The following is a 17,410-nucleotide window of genomic DNA, read 5'->3' on the forward strand; positions in this document are numbered from 1 at the left end:
AATTCTAACAGAAGTCTCAAGGTTCCAAATACAATAAATAGTCTTTCCACAATTCTATACTGCCTCCTAGGCTCTGAATTCATCTGAATACTAAGATCTTCCTCTGTTAACAGAAGCACTACTAAAAAATAATGTAAATAAGGAAAGGGTAACGTGAATAAAAGAGATCATTTAGCATCAGATGGAAAAAATGTAGAAAATGTTGGCCAAAACTAGAAAGTTTGCCCCAGAAAACAGACACTTCATTTATTAGAACTAAACTCAATTTGTGGCACTGATTAACATAATAACATCTTGCTTTTAAAGCAAATGCTTAAGTTACGTTACAAAATACAAATTATAATTGCTACACTCAAATTTAACCAATTTAAAATATTTTCCTAAAGAAGAATGTCTCTTTATTAAAACATTACAGTTCATTTTACACAAACATCAAAAATAAAAATAAGCCACAAAAATGGTATCCTCAATTTTACATACAATAAAGAAATCTGAAAAGGACTTAGAATTATTCAAGATCTCAAAGTGGACATACGTACACACACACATACACTTTAAAATTTTTCTGGGATTGATGACCAACTAACGTTCTTAACAACCACTAACTTTGCCACTGGATGGACTCTAGGGAGGCAACTTCAGGCCTGTTTCTTCAAATGTAAAATGAGGGAGGGACTAAATAGAGCCTTAATGTTCTGATTTTCAGTTTCTCTTATTTTCTTTTTTTCCTTCAACCTTACCATACATAGTCAAAACTCACTAAGTTCAAACTAAATGAAAGGAAGAACAGTCTGGATTGGTGTAAATTTTGAATTACTGTTATTTTGTAGATTTAAATTTATAAGCTAACCATTCAAGAGATTATTTCTTTTAAGTTATTTTGCCAACAATAAGACTATTCAAACACAGAGAGGTGGCACCTTTGTTCTGCCAGGCTTGAGCTGTAAATGTGAAGAATGATAACAGCATTATTTTCTCCAAAATTATCTTTAGCTATAAAAATAGCATCAAGACAGCTAGCAATAGCAATACTAAAGCACACTGTACTTTTAAGATGTCTGTACAAGATTTTATCGAAACATTTAAGCTACAATATACATTAATAAAAAACTTCATATTCACATAACTGTGGTGACAATATTTTCCAAACCAAAAACAAGGTCATATTATTGATTAACTTTGCCTTCCTTCCATAATTGCTTGGGCTTTTATATTAGCAACTATATAGTAAAGTTATCTGTAAGCTTTATTAGTGAAAATCTCCAGCCAATCACCACTTTTGCTCTGCTGACATATGCCATGTTATCTATCATACACACAAGTAAACATATTACATGGCTACAGACACATATAATATTACCTAGCAAGCAATCAAGTCATCTTCATGTAAATTGGCAATGTTTCTCCAGCCTATAATTATTCATTTTTTATGGTTCCTTACTTTTTGATTTGCATTTATTTTTACTACAATGGTTATCACCTAGATTCATTCAATTATGTTTTAGTGAAATACTGGAATTTCTGGTGTGATCTGATGATTCATGAAGACAAAACATTTTAAGTTAGGACTGAAAGTCATGCGCATAGCAAAAGCCAATCTCAATGACTATCCTTTCCAGTTAAAAGAAACTTTCTCTGCTAGTTTTTTTTTTTAAATCTTTTAAGACAATTTCAATCCCACTAATGGAAGATTTTGTTTGAGGTTGGAGATATAACAATGCATTTGGCAACCAATATTTGCTTCTGATACGGACTGACTCTTACTTCTGAAACCAAATCCAAACTTATACCAGAAACTTCTCCCTAAAAGGGCCAGGACCTCTGCTGGACAATTCCATTTTGAAGAACACTTGAAGAGAAAGTCTACAAGGTTTTTAAATGCGTGGACTTGTGTATATTTATGCACAATGCACATAATATACTAAAGATTATTGTGTCTATCACACATAAATGTAAGGTTTACAAATGTACAAAACAGAACATGTTTTAAAGAAACAATGTTTAAGTGTTTTCAAGTACATACAGTAATATTAATGATTAAGTTCTACCAAACAGGGGTCCTTTCAGGTCCTTCATTTCAAATTTAAAATGTCCAGAGACTACTCACATTTTCCCACTAAATCCATCCATCCCCCAAATTTCCTTATTTCTGTCAAGAGGTTGCTAAGAAGTCTTGTCTTTTTCCTCTTCCCTGTCCCACCTGAGATTTATCAGTTGCAGGTGGTCATTGATTCCATTTCCACTACATCTCTTACACCGGTTTGCTTTTCTTCACTCTCTCAGCCTAGATCCTCATTGCCTCTCATCTAAAATACTTCAATAATCTAATTTGTTTTCCCCTGCTTCCAATTTCTCCTCTCCAAACACTCCTCTAAGAAGCTGCAAACTGATATTTCTAAAACATAGATCTGACTGTGTCACTCCTCTCCTCAAAAATTGTCAGTGGCTCCCTACTTCCTCTAGGATAAAATATAAAACCCTCATCTTCACATTTAAAACCCTCCACGATCTAGACCCTACCTGTCTTTCTAAAGTCACCTCCTTATTATTTCTCTCTCAGTTAGCCTCTCTTGTAGCTGTACTGACCTACCATAGCTGTTCCTCATACATAACACTCAGTGGTGTGTGAATTCCTTGGGACAAAGTAAGTAAATTTATTGATTTATTCAATAAACTTTACAACTTTTTACATCTTAAAAAATTAAATGTGCAAAATGTCCTCCTTTTCTTGCACTTCTTTTACCCAGTTTAGCACTGAGTTCACAAGACTTTGACATGTATCGATTCTTCACCACAAAAGCACTTATCACATTAGGTATGGTGTTCTTTTGAAGACTCTAGCCTTGATTATAGCCCATAGGTTTGTAAAGGAGTTTAAATCATGTAAGATTACAGGCCATAGAAGTATGTTTATCTCCATCTCTTTGATTTCTTAATCTTTCATGACATGTGGCATGGTGCAAGATCATCGTGCTGGATTCCATCTCTATTTGAGAATTTCTGATTCTAAAATGATTCTGCTTTCTCAATAGATTTATCAGTATTTATCATTCCTTCAATGGGGACAAGACTTTAAGACCCATGGGAAATTAAAAAATCCCCTATAAATTTTCCTCAAGTGGTTATTTTATAGGGTAATAAGGTCACCCATATCTCACTCAGGCTCACCTGGTCTTCTTCTGACAATGGTTCAGGTACAGCCTTGAATGAAAAAAATTGCATCACTAAAAATTACCTTTTTATAATCTTCAGGACCCCAGTATTTGTATTGTCTTTCCAATGACAAATATTTTTTCTTCAAACAATAGTTGGCAATTTTTTTGTCTCCTTGCTGTTTGTCCAACTTTCAGACGTATATATCTCACCACCGAGGAACCAATATCAACCACTCCAGCAGCCAAGGTCCCTCTGAAGGTCTCTGTTTGTTTTCTGAAGTTTAATTAGGCAGTTTGATAGCAATGATTTAGCAGTTGTTTTTTGTTTCTGACTGCACTTTCTTAACTTCAGTGTGATTGATTCCATTTCATTATGATGCTGAATGATCCTTAAAACACTTGACTATCCCATACCAAAAGCCCAGGCAATATCTCTAAGTCACTGAAGGGTTCTCTTTAAGAGCTACAACTCTTACATATTTCTTTGAAGTAACATTCCTTCTTAAAAATCAAATAACTAAAAACACAAGAGGACAACAAAACACGTGTATATGGCACAGAATCCAGCATTCAACTGACAGAGAACTAAAGATAAACCAGTTTAATCTGGCTTCACCTGGTCAAGGTCAGATGTTTTGCATTAGCCTAGTGTCGGCAGAAGTACATGTTCAAGACAACAGTTGCCAAAGAATCAAACCACATCAAAATTATTATTTGTCCCAAATAATTCTCATACCACCATATCTCTTACCTCCATGCCTTTGTATAGGTGGTCCCCCATGTCTGGAATGCACTCCCTCCTTCCTTACCTCTTTGCCTTTTAGAATTCCTAAATTACTTCAAAGCATAGGTCAGGGGCCAATTCCTACATTTTAGCTCCTTCAGGTTAGTGCTCTATCCCTCTTAGAATTACTTAGTACAGGGGGCAGAGTCAAGATGGAGGAGTAGAAATAGGACCTCTGTGCAGCTCCGGCTCCCACCACCTCCAATTCATGTAAAAGGGGACTCTAAACAAACTTTGGAGCTACAGAACCCACAAAATGACACAGAGAAACTAACCTCCTGCTGAGGACAGCCCAGCAGGCCAGCAGGAATCATCCAGCACAGAGCTCTGGGAGCCGAGCCCAGCTCCACTCCAAGGTTTTAGCCCCAGGGTGGGCCTGACCAACCACCTGCTGGAGGAACTCCAGATCACCAGCAGCTGTGGCAATCCAGAATTATCAACACATAGATGCTAAGGACAAAGTGAGAGATTAGTGCAGTGTGGACTTTGGGACACAGTAGTTGGGAATGCGTTGGCTTTTGCCCCTGGGGTGAGAAGCCTCTGAGGGCAGCAGTGAAGCCAACGCTATGTGGCAGCTTCAGCTCCTGGCCTGCAGAGTGTAGGGGGACCAAGCGACCAGTCTGAGGGGTAATTGCTCTTGCTTTAACCTGCTTGGATCTGGATTGTGGTCTAGAGTGGAGGTCCTGGGGTGTGTGACCAGCTTGCCAGAGGGTATGGAAGCTTCAGAGAGGGCACCCAACTAAAACCCCAGCGTTTGGAACAAAGCTCCCCCATCTAGTGGCAGAGTCCTACTGTGGCAAAAAGCTCAAAAGTCAAGTAATTGAGTGGCAAAATGAGCAGGCAAAGGAAGCAAACCAAGCAAAGCAATCCAACATTAGACTCCTATTTGGGGACAAAAAGGATCAAGGCATGGAACAGGAGGAAGACAGTGAAGTCAGCACTCCTGCACCAAAAGCTTCCAAGAAAAATACGAGCTGGTTACAGGCAATAGAGAGCCTTAAGAAGCAGATAAGAGAAGTGGAGGAAAAATTGGGAAGAGAAATGAGAATGATGCAAGAAAATTACAAAATGAGAGTCAACAGCCTGACTGAGGAAAATAACACCTTAAAAAATAGACCAACTCAAATGGCAAAAGAGGCTCAAAAAGGCAATGAGGAGAAGAATGCCTTAAAAAGCAGAATTTGCCAGATGGAAAAAGAATCTCAAAAGCTCAATGAGGAGAATCATTCCTTCAGAATTAGACTGGAGCAAATGGAAGCTAATGACTTTATGAGAAATCAAGATGCTGTTAAACAGATCCAAATAAATGAAAGAATTCAAGGAAATGTGAAATATCTCATGGGAAAGACCACTGACCTGGAAAATGGATCCAGGAGACATAATTTAAAAATTATTGGACTATCTGAAAGCCATGATCAAAGAAAGAACCTAGAAATCATCCTCCAAGAAATTCTCAAGGAAAACTGCCCTGATGTTTTAGAACCAGAGGGCAAAAGAGAGGTTGAAAGAATCCACTGATCACCCCCTGAAAAAGATCCCAAAAAGAAAACTCCTAGGAATATTATAGCCAGGTTCTGAAATTCCCAGATCAAGGAGAGAATATTACAAGCAGCCAGGAAGAAACAATTTGAAGATTGTGGAAACACAATCAGGATAACTCAGGATCTTGGAATATGATATTGTGGAGGTCAAAGGAGCTGGGATTAAAACCAAGAATCACCTACCCAGCAAAACTGAGTATCATGTTTCAGGGGAAAATATGGTTATTCAGTGGAATAGAGGACTTTCAAGAATTCTTGATGAAAAAAAACAGAGTTGAATAGAATAGAAATTTTGACATTCAGATACAAGAAGCAAGAAAAGCATGAGAAGCTAAACAGGGAAAAGAAATCATAAGGAACTTGTCAAAGTTGAACTATTAACATTCCTACATGGAAAAATGATAATTGTAACTGATGAAACTTTTCTCAGTATGAAAATAGTTGAAGGGAATATATATATATATATATATATATACACATACATACACACACACACATATATGTCTGTATCGGAGGCTATATGGGCATATGAATACATATGTGTATGTGTGTATATATGTTTATAGTAGAGGGCACAGGACCAATTTAATAGGAATGGATGATACTTAAAAGGTAAAAAAAAGGTGAGAGAGGAATATAATGAGAGGAGATGGGGGGGAGACAGAATGCGGTAAACTATCTCATATAGAAGAGGCAAGGGAAAATGGTTACAATAGAGGGGGAGAATAGGAAAGCAAAAGGGAATGGGTCAACCTTATTCCCATTGAATTTGGCTCAGGGAGGGAATGACATACATACTAAATAGGGTATCTCACCCTACAAGAGAGTAGGGGGGAAGGGGATGAGAGGGGGGATGATAGGGGGGGGGGGGCGGGGGGGGAGGGAAGTTGGAAGCACCTACCTTTGAAAAGGTACAGGATCAAAGTAGAGAATAGAACAAGTGGGAGGTGGGATAGGAGGGAGGGAAATATAGTCACTCTTTTACAATATATCTACTATGGTAACGTTTCGCATTAACTACACATGTACAACCTATACTGAATTGCTTATCTTCCCAGTAAGGGTGAGTGACAAGGGAATGAATCTGGAATTCAAATTTTTAAAATTAAATGTAAAAAAAATATATATGTATATATATATATATATATATATATATATATATATACTATTATTAATACTATTTTACATGTAATTGGGAAATAAGTTATACAGGCACTGGGGCATAGAGATCCACCTGCCCTACTGGAAAAGTCGAAGGGGATATGGGAGGAGATATGGGAGAGAGCAGATTGGAGGAGGGGATATCCTGTGGGACTGCTATTTTGGGGTGGTGGGTAGGGGAAAAACAGGGATAAAATTTGTAACTCAAAATCTGGTGGAAATGAATGATATAAATCAGAAGTTAATAAAGCATTTGAAAAAGGAAAAAAAAAGAATTACTTAGTTTAATTTTGTATATATTATTTTTAATTTACTTATTTGTATGCATATTGTACCATGCCCAGCAGAATGCAAATTCCCTGAACACAGCATCTATTTAATTTTTGTCTTTGTTATCACCAGTGCCTAACATAGACCGTAGCATTTACTGGACCTTTAATCTTTACTGAACAGAGCTGAATTCCATATCTACTTTAGTGAATAAAGAGTCTTTGAAATGAATATGCTATTTTTACATGAAAATGATAGTATGTTTAAGTTTCCTCTCTGAAACATCAAATTTAGCAACTTATTGGTTGCTAAACTTATTGGTTGTTAAACATCAAATCTTATTTACACTTAGTAGTTTGGTTAAAAAAATCATAAGGAATATGAAATCTAAATTATCAGGTAACAATTTCTGGAGTCCAAATTGAAGAGATTTTACTATAGCCACTGCTTTTTTTTTTCTTGCAAATGGAATTTGGGGGGGGACTTTTTTTTTGGAGGGGGAGAGGCAGGGAAATTGGGGTTAAGAGACTTGCCCAAGGTCACATGGTTAGTGTTAAGTGCCTGAGGCTGGATTTGAACTCAGGTCCTCCAGACTCTATTCACTGCTCCACCTAGCTGCCCCAAATGGAATTTTTTAATACAGCTATTATTTTTAACTATTTGAGAAGCCCACCCTACTATTTATCCTAAACCTGTACTTATAAATATCTTATCTTCTGTTTTCTGCCTGTTCCTTTCCTAATTTGGAATTCCCTTACCTCCCTTATCTACTTGCTTGGACCCTCCAACAAGATGCTCTTTATTACCCATTAATGTTCTAAAAGTGCAAATATGTTAAATGATGGCAGAATTTTATTTTTAATGTTGGGAATATTACATTATATAACAATGTTCCTTGAAATTGTTCATTTAACATAAAACATCATCATATATTCTTATATACTTCTTATTCATAAATGTTAAGAATTGCTAATATGGGGGTGGCCAGGTAGCACAGTGAGTAAGAGCACCGGCTCCAGTGTTGAGAAGACCTGGAGATCGAATCCCGGGCTCAGACACTTAGCACCCACCCAGAAACACCTGGCCGTGTAACCTTGAGCAAGTTACTTAACCCCAATTGCTTAAAAAAAAAAAAAGAATTGCTAATATGTTCCATTGTTTGTTTTCATTATAATGAATAAATTTTATGTCATTTCTTCTACAAATTTCCAATCCAAAAATAAAGAGGCTGAAATTGATGAAGCAAAAAAATAACTTACTGAAAGTAAAATTTGCAAATGTATACTCCAAACTTCATCAATATATAATATAAAAAATTCCAATAAAATAAAAAGAAAATATTTATTACAATTGTTAACATCTTGTAATATTGGATATCATGAAGAAGCTCTTCCATTCTCTGATTTGTTTTTTTTTTTGGCTTAACATAACAAATTTCTAAACTAAGATGCCCTTGGCAATTTCGATTTCAGGAAACATAAGGAACACTGGCTTGCCAAAAGGGCTCTTTAGAAACAAAGTATTCTAAAAACCAGAATGACTCCTGTTTAGAATTTCATAGGCAATTTTAACTTTTTATAAGGATGAGGACAGCAATATAATTTTTTGAAATTACTATACTGAAAGAAAAATAAGTGTCTACTACTTTTATGTTTTAACTGATATCTAAAGACTTCTTTTGCAAATGGAAAGACATTTACCCAAAATGACCAGTTTGATTATTTATCATGAACTCCCCAAATCCCAGTTTGAAGTACTTTCTTTTACTAATCCCCTTTGCTTTTAATCTAAAAAATGTTCTAAATGAAAAATAACATAAAGAAAGCTACTTGTGCTACTATAAATTCTATGTGTGACTATGCTAACAAAGGCTGGGACAGTATGAAAAATCAGTTCAAATGAAAAGATAATTAGCCAATCAACTGAGTCAAAACTATTGGTGTGTGTACACACAGCCAAAATCAGATCAAGAAATTTAATTGGTCTTAAAATGGCCAATGAAATTTAATTTTGTTAGGCAAATTCAAACAAAGCAGTTGGTTCATCAATGACCCATTGGAAAACCCTGCAAAAGTGTCTTTAATCAACACTATGCAGTCCAGAACCTGAATACAGTAGTTCTGTTTGCCTTAATATGACAATGGCTGAGACTTAAGAGCACAAGGCCCCTTTTTATTTTTTCAATTAAAGGCTGTTTCAGTATGAAGTCCCCAAATTTAACTTCTCTTCTGTCCTTCAGATGTTTAATGTAGATAGGAGTGCTGCTTCTGAAGGGTGCCCTACCTAGAAAGATGGTATAAAATACAAGGAGCTCTCAATTACTCATTTTAATAAGGGATAGATAGCATAGATAACTGAAATCCAAAGAATTTTCCAAATCTCAAGCCAATTCTCAAATTCCAAAATCTTTAGCCAATAATTTAAAATTTTCCATAATTATAATTTTGTTTTTACAGAAGTTCTTTTTCAAAATGAAATTCAGTAATTTAAGTGGCAGTCCCTTCTTCTTGCCCCTGCCCAATCTCTTGTGGCACTGCCAACAAAGAGAGAATCGGTCAAAGGGGAGACAGTAGGAGATAAAAGGAAGTCCAGCAGGAGTCCTGGATAAACCATAAACTAGATGACCAGTCAATACTCCAGAGGTAGTCAAGCTTATAACTAAAATAAATGACTTTATCTGATACTCCTCAATGAGTTAGTTTGGTATGTGTGAATAAAGGTTTTATTGGGAATAAATATGAAATTCTGTAAATTTACCCATGGACTAAACAGAGCAGGAAATCCCACATTCTCTCATAAATCATTATCTTAGCATTTGTGGACATAAAAGGGGGGAAAATGTAGAGACAAAATCAACTAATTAATAAACTAACCAACATAGAACAAACAGTTATATTTAAGAAGACAACAGTTAAAGGAAAAGTGGTAATGCTAAAAGACTACAAATAGAAAAGTTAATACTAACCCTCCACTTCTGAGATGGGCTGCTGTCGATGTTGCTTTCCCTTTCAAAATAGCCTGTTCGTTGGTTTCATTTAGGTCTCCATCATGTGTTAACTGAGGATTATGACTGTCAAAATGACCAATGGAATTTAATTCTGTCAGACAAATTCCATTTATTTTAATTGAAGAATCCCCTGTGATAATGGTGTCCTCAGATTTCAGTCTCTTCTTTGCTGCAAATAACCAACAATTTCTTTTTTTTACAAAATTTACTAAAATGTCCTCATAATACTACTATATTAACCAGTAACATTTTTTGGGGGGTTCTAAAAATGTACACGTCCTAAATCTTATGTTGCATATGAGATATCTGGAATTAGAGAGTCAAAAACCTCTCTAAAAATGTATGAAAAACTTCACTATTATTTTAAAGCATGATATCATCATTCTACCCATGTCTTTTCTTTAGTTTATAGCCTACTTGAAGGCAGCTACTTTAACTTTGTAACATATGTGGTATATTAAGTAACCAGCACTTAAAATGTCAACTAACAGTTGCTAATAAATCTTCTTGAAATCAGTCATAGGTTATAAAATTAAAGAAAAAATACAATGGACATTAAAGTATTTATTCTGAAAATATTTCTCAAAATATTCCTAAAGGAGATTTAACAAATAGAATTCAAATCAACAAAGGAGAAGAAAAAGTCTGATTCTTAAGTGTGCTGTAATAAAAATAACACTGGACTGAGAACCAGGAGAGCTGGATTGGAATTCTGATCCTGCCACCTGTTACCTCCTCAACCTTAAGTAAATCCTGCACCTCTCTGGGTATCATTTTCCTCCTCTATGTAATAAGAAAGCACAGGATCAGAGACTTAGAAATGGGGGAACCTTAGATTATCTAGTCCAATAACCTTGTTTTTACAGTTTGAATTTAGGTATTCTTAATCCCAAATCCAGTATTTTAGGCACTACCTAGCTGCCTCTTCCCTCTTCAGAAAGCCTCAAGTTTGGTGTTTTGTTGTTGTTTTAATGAAACACCTGACATAGAACTACACCCCAAACTGTTTTATTAACATCAAACTCTAGGACTGGAAAAAAAAATCAACTTTTAATTCCATTTAAGACCATTTATTCCATCATTTTGCAAATCAGGAAACAGAATGTAAGTGACTTGCCCAAGGTAATGAAAGAAACCAAGGGTGTGTTGTTCCACTGAGCAGATTGTTAAATTTTCAGTATGAGCATTTACACCTTGACAATCTGACTTAACGTTTTGTTGATTTCTAGACTTAAGCGTCAGAGAATATGTAAACAATGCAGATTAAATTTTAAAGTCTGTCCAGCTTCTCTTCTTCCCCACCCCCAGCCCCAAGCCAATTGTGAAACCTTTACCAGCCTGCCCTTGACAAAATGACAGCAAACAATCCAGATCTCCTGGCTCGCATCTCTTCCATCATACTAGACTGTTTTCAAACCATTTAACTGAGGAAAGGCAAATTGTGTTTTGGAACAAAGAGCTCCAAAGCTATACTGTTTCTGGATGGATACACTTAGTGGTTTTGAGGGAGGAAGTAAGAAGAAACAAGGAAAAAGAGGGGTTCAATACCACTGTTCTTAGCATTCTACCACAATAGGGTTTTTCACTCCTTACAAAGAGGAGAAACCTGTCCATCAGTATCCATCTTATTCTCAATGGACTTAAACCCTGAAATTGTAATAGCTAAATCCCTGATCTCAGAACCACCAAGTCTGCAAATTTATTTCAACATTGCTGGTTAAATCTTTAAGTTCCTGGTGAAACTTGAAAATAATAATTAGGAGCACAGCAGTTTAGGAACAATCTATTATGCATGTTTCTTTCTGGCAACTTAAAGCCAACTAACAGCCAACAAAAATATTTGAAAACAAAGACATTAAGCAGCTGTCCCGACTTTATTTAATTAGTGCTGTCTGCAAACCTAATTTCCTGTTCCAGGGGTTTCAAACCTGCCATGCCGCTCCACCCACCCCAACCATGGCCATGCCTGCAGGGTGGTAGAAGCAAAAAGTAAGTCTAGTGCAAAGGTGGAGGGAAAGGGAGGGAGAAAGAGAGAAAGAAGATGGTGCTCTTGTCTCATAATCAAGAGATTATGCTCACAGAATCACAATTCCCCTTCAATCCTATTATTTATGGTGCTGACACACTCCAAGTCCAAGCAGGACTGCCAATGATGACCAGCACAGAACCTGTAGATGCAGAGAGCCAAGGGAGTGGCCCCTGCAAAACCAAAGTAGGGGATAAAAGGTTCTGATGACATGCTTCCATACAACTTCAAGGCATGAGGCAGAGGGAGTTTCAAGGGCTGTGAAATCACAGCAACAAACAGACCAGCCTGGAGTACAGCCAACAGTGGTATCTCAAAATAGGACACGAAGGACCAGAGATGGCCAAAACAACAGGCCCTTCCAACAGAGTCACTAACTGGAGAACAAATTACTTCCTGGAAAAAAAAAAAGTCTGTTAGGAACACACGTGCCTTTTCAGTCACACTTGGACAAAGCGTACTAACGATCACCTGCAGCATTTCTGGGTACATGAGATAAACACTTTACACAGTATTCTATCTCAAGAAGTCAAAAATAAAAACCCAAGAAAATTTTACACCAATCTTGTAAGGACAATGCCAGAAACTGTCAACCCTATTTTTTAAAAAAAGAAGTACACTGAGGCATCAACATAAAGGGAAATCCTCCATTATTATATCAGTTCCTAGAGCACATTTAATAATGTCTTGTGTTTTATATGGAATGGGACCTGTGATTTCATTGATCTAGGGAACTCCCAATGAGGAAACTGCTTCTAGCAACGCAAATGGGTACTTTCTCTGAAACTTTTAATGTTCGGTCCCTTAGGACACAGAGAGGTCAAGTAACTTGTCTAGGGTCACAGAGCAAGTATGTCAGAAGCGGAATGTGAACCCATGTCTTCCTAGCTCCTAGGTCTGCTAGCTCTATTGACAGTGTTTTGTTGCCTCATTTTATTAAGATCTTATAATTCAAAAGGTACTTCTACATCCTTTCTCTCATCCTCCATTCATTCCCTCTTTCTCTGGGAGTGGTAGGGGTGGTGGCAATAGTGCAGTTTATTGGGTAGCACGGAGACTTCCTCCAACTATGGAAAAGGAGATAAAGTAGAATGAGGAACAGAACCATATCTCCCAGAAGATGGGTTCTGTGCTGTAAGCATCCTGGAGCATACAGTGTATATGTATGCATGTGAATGTGTTTGGGCTCTGCTCAAGGTCTGGGGAGCGTAGAGATGCTTCACTCCTTTCCCACTCTCAAGGGGAAGACTCTCTACGACTGGGATAAGATGAAAGACTGGCACCAAGCCCATGATCCTCTACCACTTCATATTCTCAGGAATGACACCAAGGCGAGGGTCACAGATCATTTCCTCAACAGCACTGTGACAGGTGGGGCAGTCATGACAAGCATTTTACAAATGAGAAAACTGAGGCAGGGAAAAGGCAGTGGTATGCGTGGAACTAAGATTTCAACATGCTCCAACTGCAAATCTGATTCTTGGGTCATATTCTTAGACTAACAGAGGCTCTGGAACTGAAAGGGACCTTTGAAACTGTCTAATGCAACCTCTCATTTTACAGATGAGGAAACCCAGAGAAGTTAAAAAACCTACCCAAAATAACCTACCCAAAGCCACAGAGATATTAAGTTTTCTGATTCTAAATCCGTTTTCTTCCACAATACTGTACCTCTTATTCAAAGGTGACTATCTCCACTAAATGCTGATTGGGCACAGGTTTAACGAAATTCACCATATTTGCATATGCGAAACAATTGTTAGTTAGCTGGGACCCGGAAATTTCTCATTAAAATTAGTGCCTATTTTTTCTGACACTTCACATTTCAACACTGGTCCAGTTAATACAGCCAAATAACCACCTTGCCAAGTTCTCGGTAACTTTACCATGTCATTCTGATGCTGATAATCAACGTTTCCAAACAGCCCAAAATAAAAGACACTCAATTTGCTTCACTATGATCCTTCTTGCATTGCTCCACAAAGGCACAGGTTCATTAAATGGGCTGGCCTTTAATACAGAACTGAGGGTTATGCATTTTTTCATCCCTCATTCCTCTTCATTCTTATTTCGTCCTCTTCATCTGTTGCTTTTTTCTCCCTTTCTGATACATTTTGTTCTTATTTACATCTTCTCTCTGCATATTAAAATCTACCCTCTCTGCTTAATTATTTCTTACCCTTCATTCTATCTTCATAGATTCTTAAAAGTAGAAACAGGCCTCCAAATCTCCTCTGTGATTTCTCTACCACAAGTTTGTCTACATCAATGTTTCCTTACAGCTCTTTTACATAAAGACACTGAGTCTGAGTAATTCTTTTCTATCTCTCTTGTGTACCGAGAGCAGGGCTGTTTCCAATAACAGGGCTCAACAGTATAAATTGAGAGCCATGACAAAAGAAGTCAACATCATTGGCCTCTGACTCTTCTTATATTTCCTAAAACACACAGAACAATCAGTCAACAAGTATTTATTAAGCCCTTTTCACAGAGCCAGACCCATAGGAGTGGGAACACCAAAAAACAAAACAAAACAAAACAAAAAAAAACAAGAAAAAAAAACAGGCAAAAGCACTGTCCTCGCCCTCAAGAAGCTTGAATTCTAATAGAAGAGCAACATGTAAGCAACCACATACAGACAAAATATATATAGGATAGATAGAAAAGATTCAGAAAGATATTTTTATAGGTTTCTGTATAAATTTAATTAATCTGCAAATCTAATTAGATTAACTCTTTTCTAAGCACTAATTACATTAACAAGTCAACTTTTCTTTACATAATGGACGGTCCTTGAAGCAACAGATCATATTTCTTTCTTTCTTTCTTTCTTTTTTTTTGGCAGATCATATTTCAGAAAAAGATCAAACCAAGGAGAAATAGGTGTTATACTGGTTGGTGTTTACAAGAGGCTGCCAGGGCAGAAGAACTGAAGACAACAAAACTAGCATGGGGAAAGCAAAGTCGTCATGATATTGGGACTGCACCAATTTGTATGCCTTCCAGAGGTCTCTCTCTCTCTGATAAAGACAAAATAGTTTTAACATTCTTGACTTGCCTTGCAAATGAATTTATTCTTCAGAAGAGGGGGAAAATGATGGGATACTATTCTGAACATGATTAAAACCAATAACTAAGATCTGATTGGTGAAGTTGAGATGATAGAAACCTTAAGAGGCAATGAGTATGAATTTTGGGTATATAAGGAAGGGAATGCTGGACACAGTCTATATGTACCCTATAGTCTTTAGGAAAACTTCCAAAGAGTTCAGATATAAGCTAGGTAAGATTCCATCTCCTGATAGATACTTTAAAACAAGGATTTTAAACTTAGAATCCATGGTTGGATTTCAGGGTTTCCACAAACTTTGATGGGAGGAAAAAAGCATCTTTACTACAATGTGATTGGTTTCCTTTGTAATCCTATACATATTTTATTTTGTGCACTCAAAAACAGTATTCTGATTGGAGAGCCATAGGCTTCACCAGTATGCCAAAAAAAGTTAAGAAACCCTTGTTCTATTCACTTACAGGCTTGGGGAAGGGGATAAAGAAAGGGTTGGGGACCAAGTCTATAGCTTGGACTTCAGGGGGCCAAAGAGAGTTTGGAGGAGGAAGACAGAGAAAAGAGTTATGGTATCAGGTTCAGGGAAGGTTATAAGGTCTGTGATGGATCTGAGTAGGGTGGAGGAAACAGCATCAGAAAAAGCATAGTACACTACAAGAAGGCCTTGATTTGGAATTAGGGGGCCTGGATCTTTAAAATCACAACCCAAGTGTTTACTCCCTGGGTAATCTTGAGCAACTCCCTTTCCTTCTTTGGGCCTGTTTCCTCCTCTGTAAAATATAGAAATTGGACTAGATTATCAGGGGTTCTTAACCTGTGAATTTATTTTTTTCATATTTCAATAAATATACATCAATATAGTTGGTTTCCTTTGTAATCACTTATGTATTTACTTTATGTCTTTAAATATGATTCTCAGGTGTCCTTAAGTGTAACAGAGTGCAAAAGACACAAAAAAGTTTAATAACCCCTATTCCAGAAGAAAATTTGGCTCAAAAAAAAATTGGAGGCTTACCCTTGGTGACTTAAGATATAATTTATTCTTATAAGGAGGAAAAAAAATATTTATCACATATACATATATACACATGCATGCATATATGTCTGCACACACAGATTTGTGTACACGTGCATGTACTTACAGGTGTGTTTATTTTCATATATGTACATATATGTATGTGTTGTGTTATATGTATATTTGCACACAGAGTGGCATTGCCATAGATTTCAATAAAATATATGATTAAATCTCTCATGATATTCCTGTGGAGAAGATGAAAATGTGTAGACTGGATAATATTCAATTGGATCCATGATGTCTTTGATTCAGAAGCTCCCTCCAACACTGCAGATGACAAACCATCCATCTTGTTCAACTCTTGTCCTTGTCTTCCAAAGAGCAAACCACTAAGGGTGCACTATGGTGGAAGACTTTCTCACTTTCTCCTGACCTCACAAGGACACCAACAGATCATTCTGGCTGTCTTAGCATATGCTCATCACATGAGCAGCCTGTTTTCTCTTCCTCCTGTAGCATGCCTTGATAATATCTCTCATTCCTCTTCTTCTAAGAGGTCCTCATTGGTTATATGCTATAGCCTGCTCATACCCACCATGTGCCTCTTCATTGCTCTCTGTGTGATATCCACTTTTAATTCTTGAAGATAGCTGTATTTCAAATCTCATTGCCATATAGTGACTCTAGTAGAATGCTGATATTAAAAACATGGGTCTCTGCTTTCATGGGAAGCTTGGAGTGGGCAAAGGAGCTTGCAATTTCCCAAAAGCAACACAGTTCATTTTCCTCCTCTTGATCAACTCTGGGCCAAACATCCTTCTATACTCTCTGTCTAAAATATACATACTGATGGACAAGCTCTATAGATTATCCAAATGAGTGCCAAAAATTTGGGCAACTGAGCCAGCTGAACTCTCTGAACATTTTCCTCCAAATGCCTCAAATCAAATTTTGGAATGGTAGAGGCAACAAAAGGTAAAAGTAAGATGTTTGTGTGACCTAATAAAACTCAGGAGGTCAGCAAGAGAACACCAGGGTGGAAACCCGTCTGAAGTCAACACATGTGGCAGTGGCAGCAGCAGCTCTCGGGGGACTCAGAATCCAGCTCAGAGATGGAAAGGGAGTCAGACAACTCATCAGAAAGAAAGTACAGGAGACTCTTTGCTGGTACTGGGTAGAACTGGCACTGATGGGCAACTCTATTGCCCATATGCAATTCTAGGTCACAGAGTTGAGAAGAGCACTAGGGGGTTGACTGGTCACAAAGGAGCAAGGGCCCTGGTCACAGTTCCAAGGCAAAAAAAGCACTACTGTTTGTGACTGCAGAGGACCAGGTCAGTGTTCAGACTTCTCTCAGTATCACACCACTCTAGAAGCACCT

The 17,410-nt window shown here is 37.1% G+C and overlaps 1 protein-coding gene across 1 annotated transcript in view; it reads right to left on the reverse strand.

Annotated features, from left to right (window-relative positions):
• ARMC2 (armadillo repeat containing 2) overlaps positions 1-17,410 on the reverse strand; it is a 177,749-nt gene that overhangs the window by 119,956 nt on the left and 40,383 nt on the right. Inside the window, exon 5 of the mRNA XM_069077084.1 lies at positions 9,877-10,087. Within this exon, the coding sequence (XP_068933185.1) occupies positions 9,877-10,087 (211 nt within the window). The remainder of the gene's footprint in view (positions 1-9,876; positions 10,088-17,410) is intronic.

Source organism: Petaurus breviceps, unplaced genomic scaffold (genome assembly GCF_028583685.1).
Source record: "Petaurus breviceps papuanus isolate PSGF00001 unplaced genomic scaffold, PetGlider_PUasm1.0 90977, whole genome shotgun sequence".
Lineage (NCBI taxonomy): Eukaryota > Metazoa > Chordata > Mammalia > Diprotodontia > Petauridae > Petaurus > Petaurus breviceps.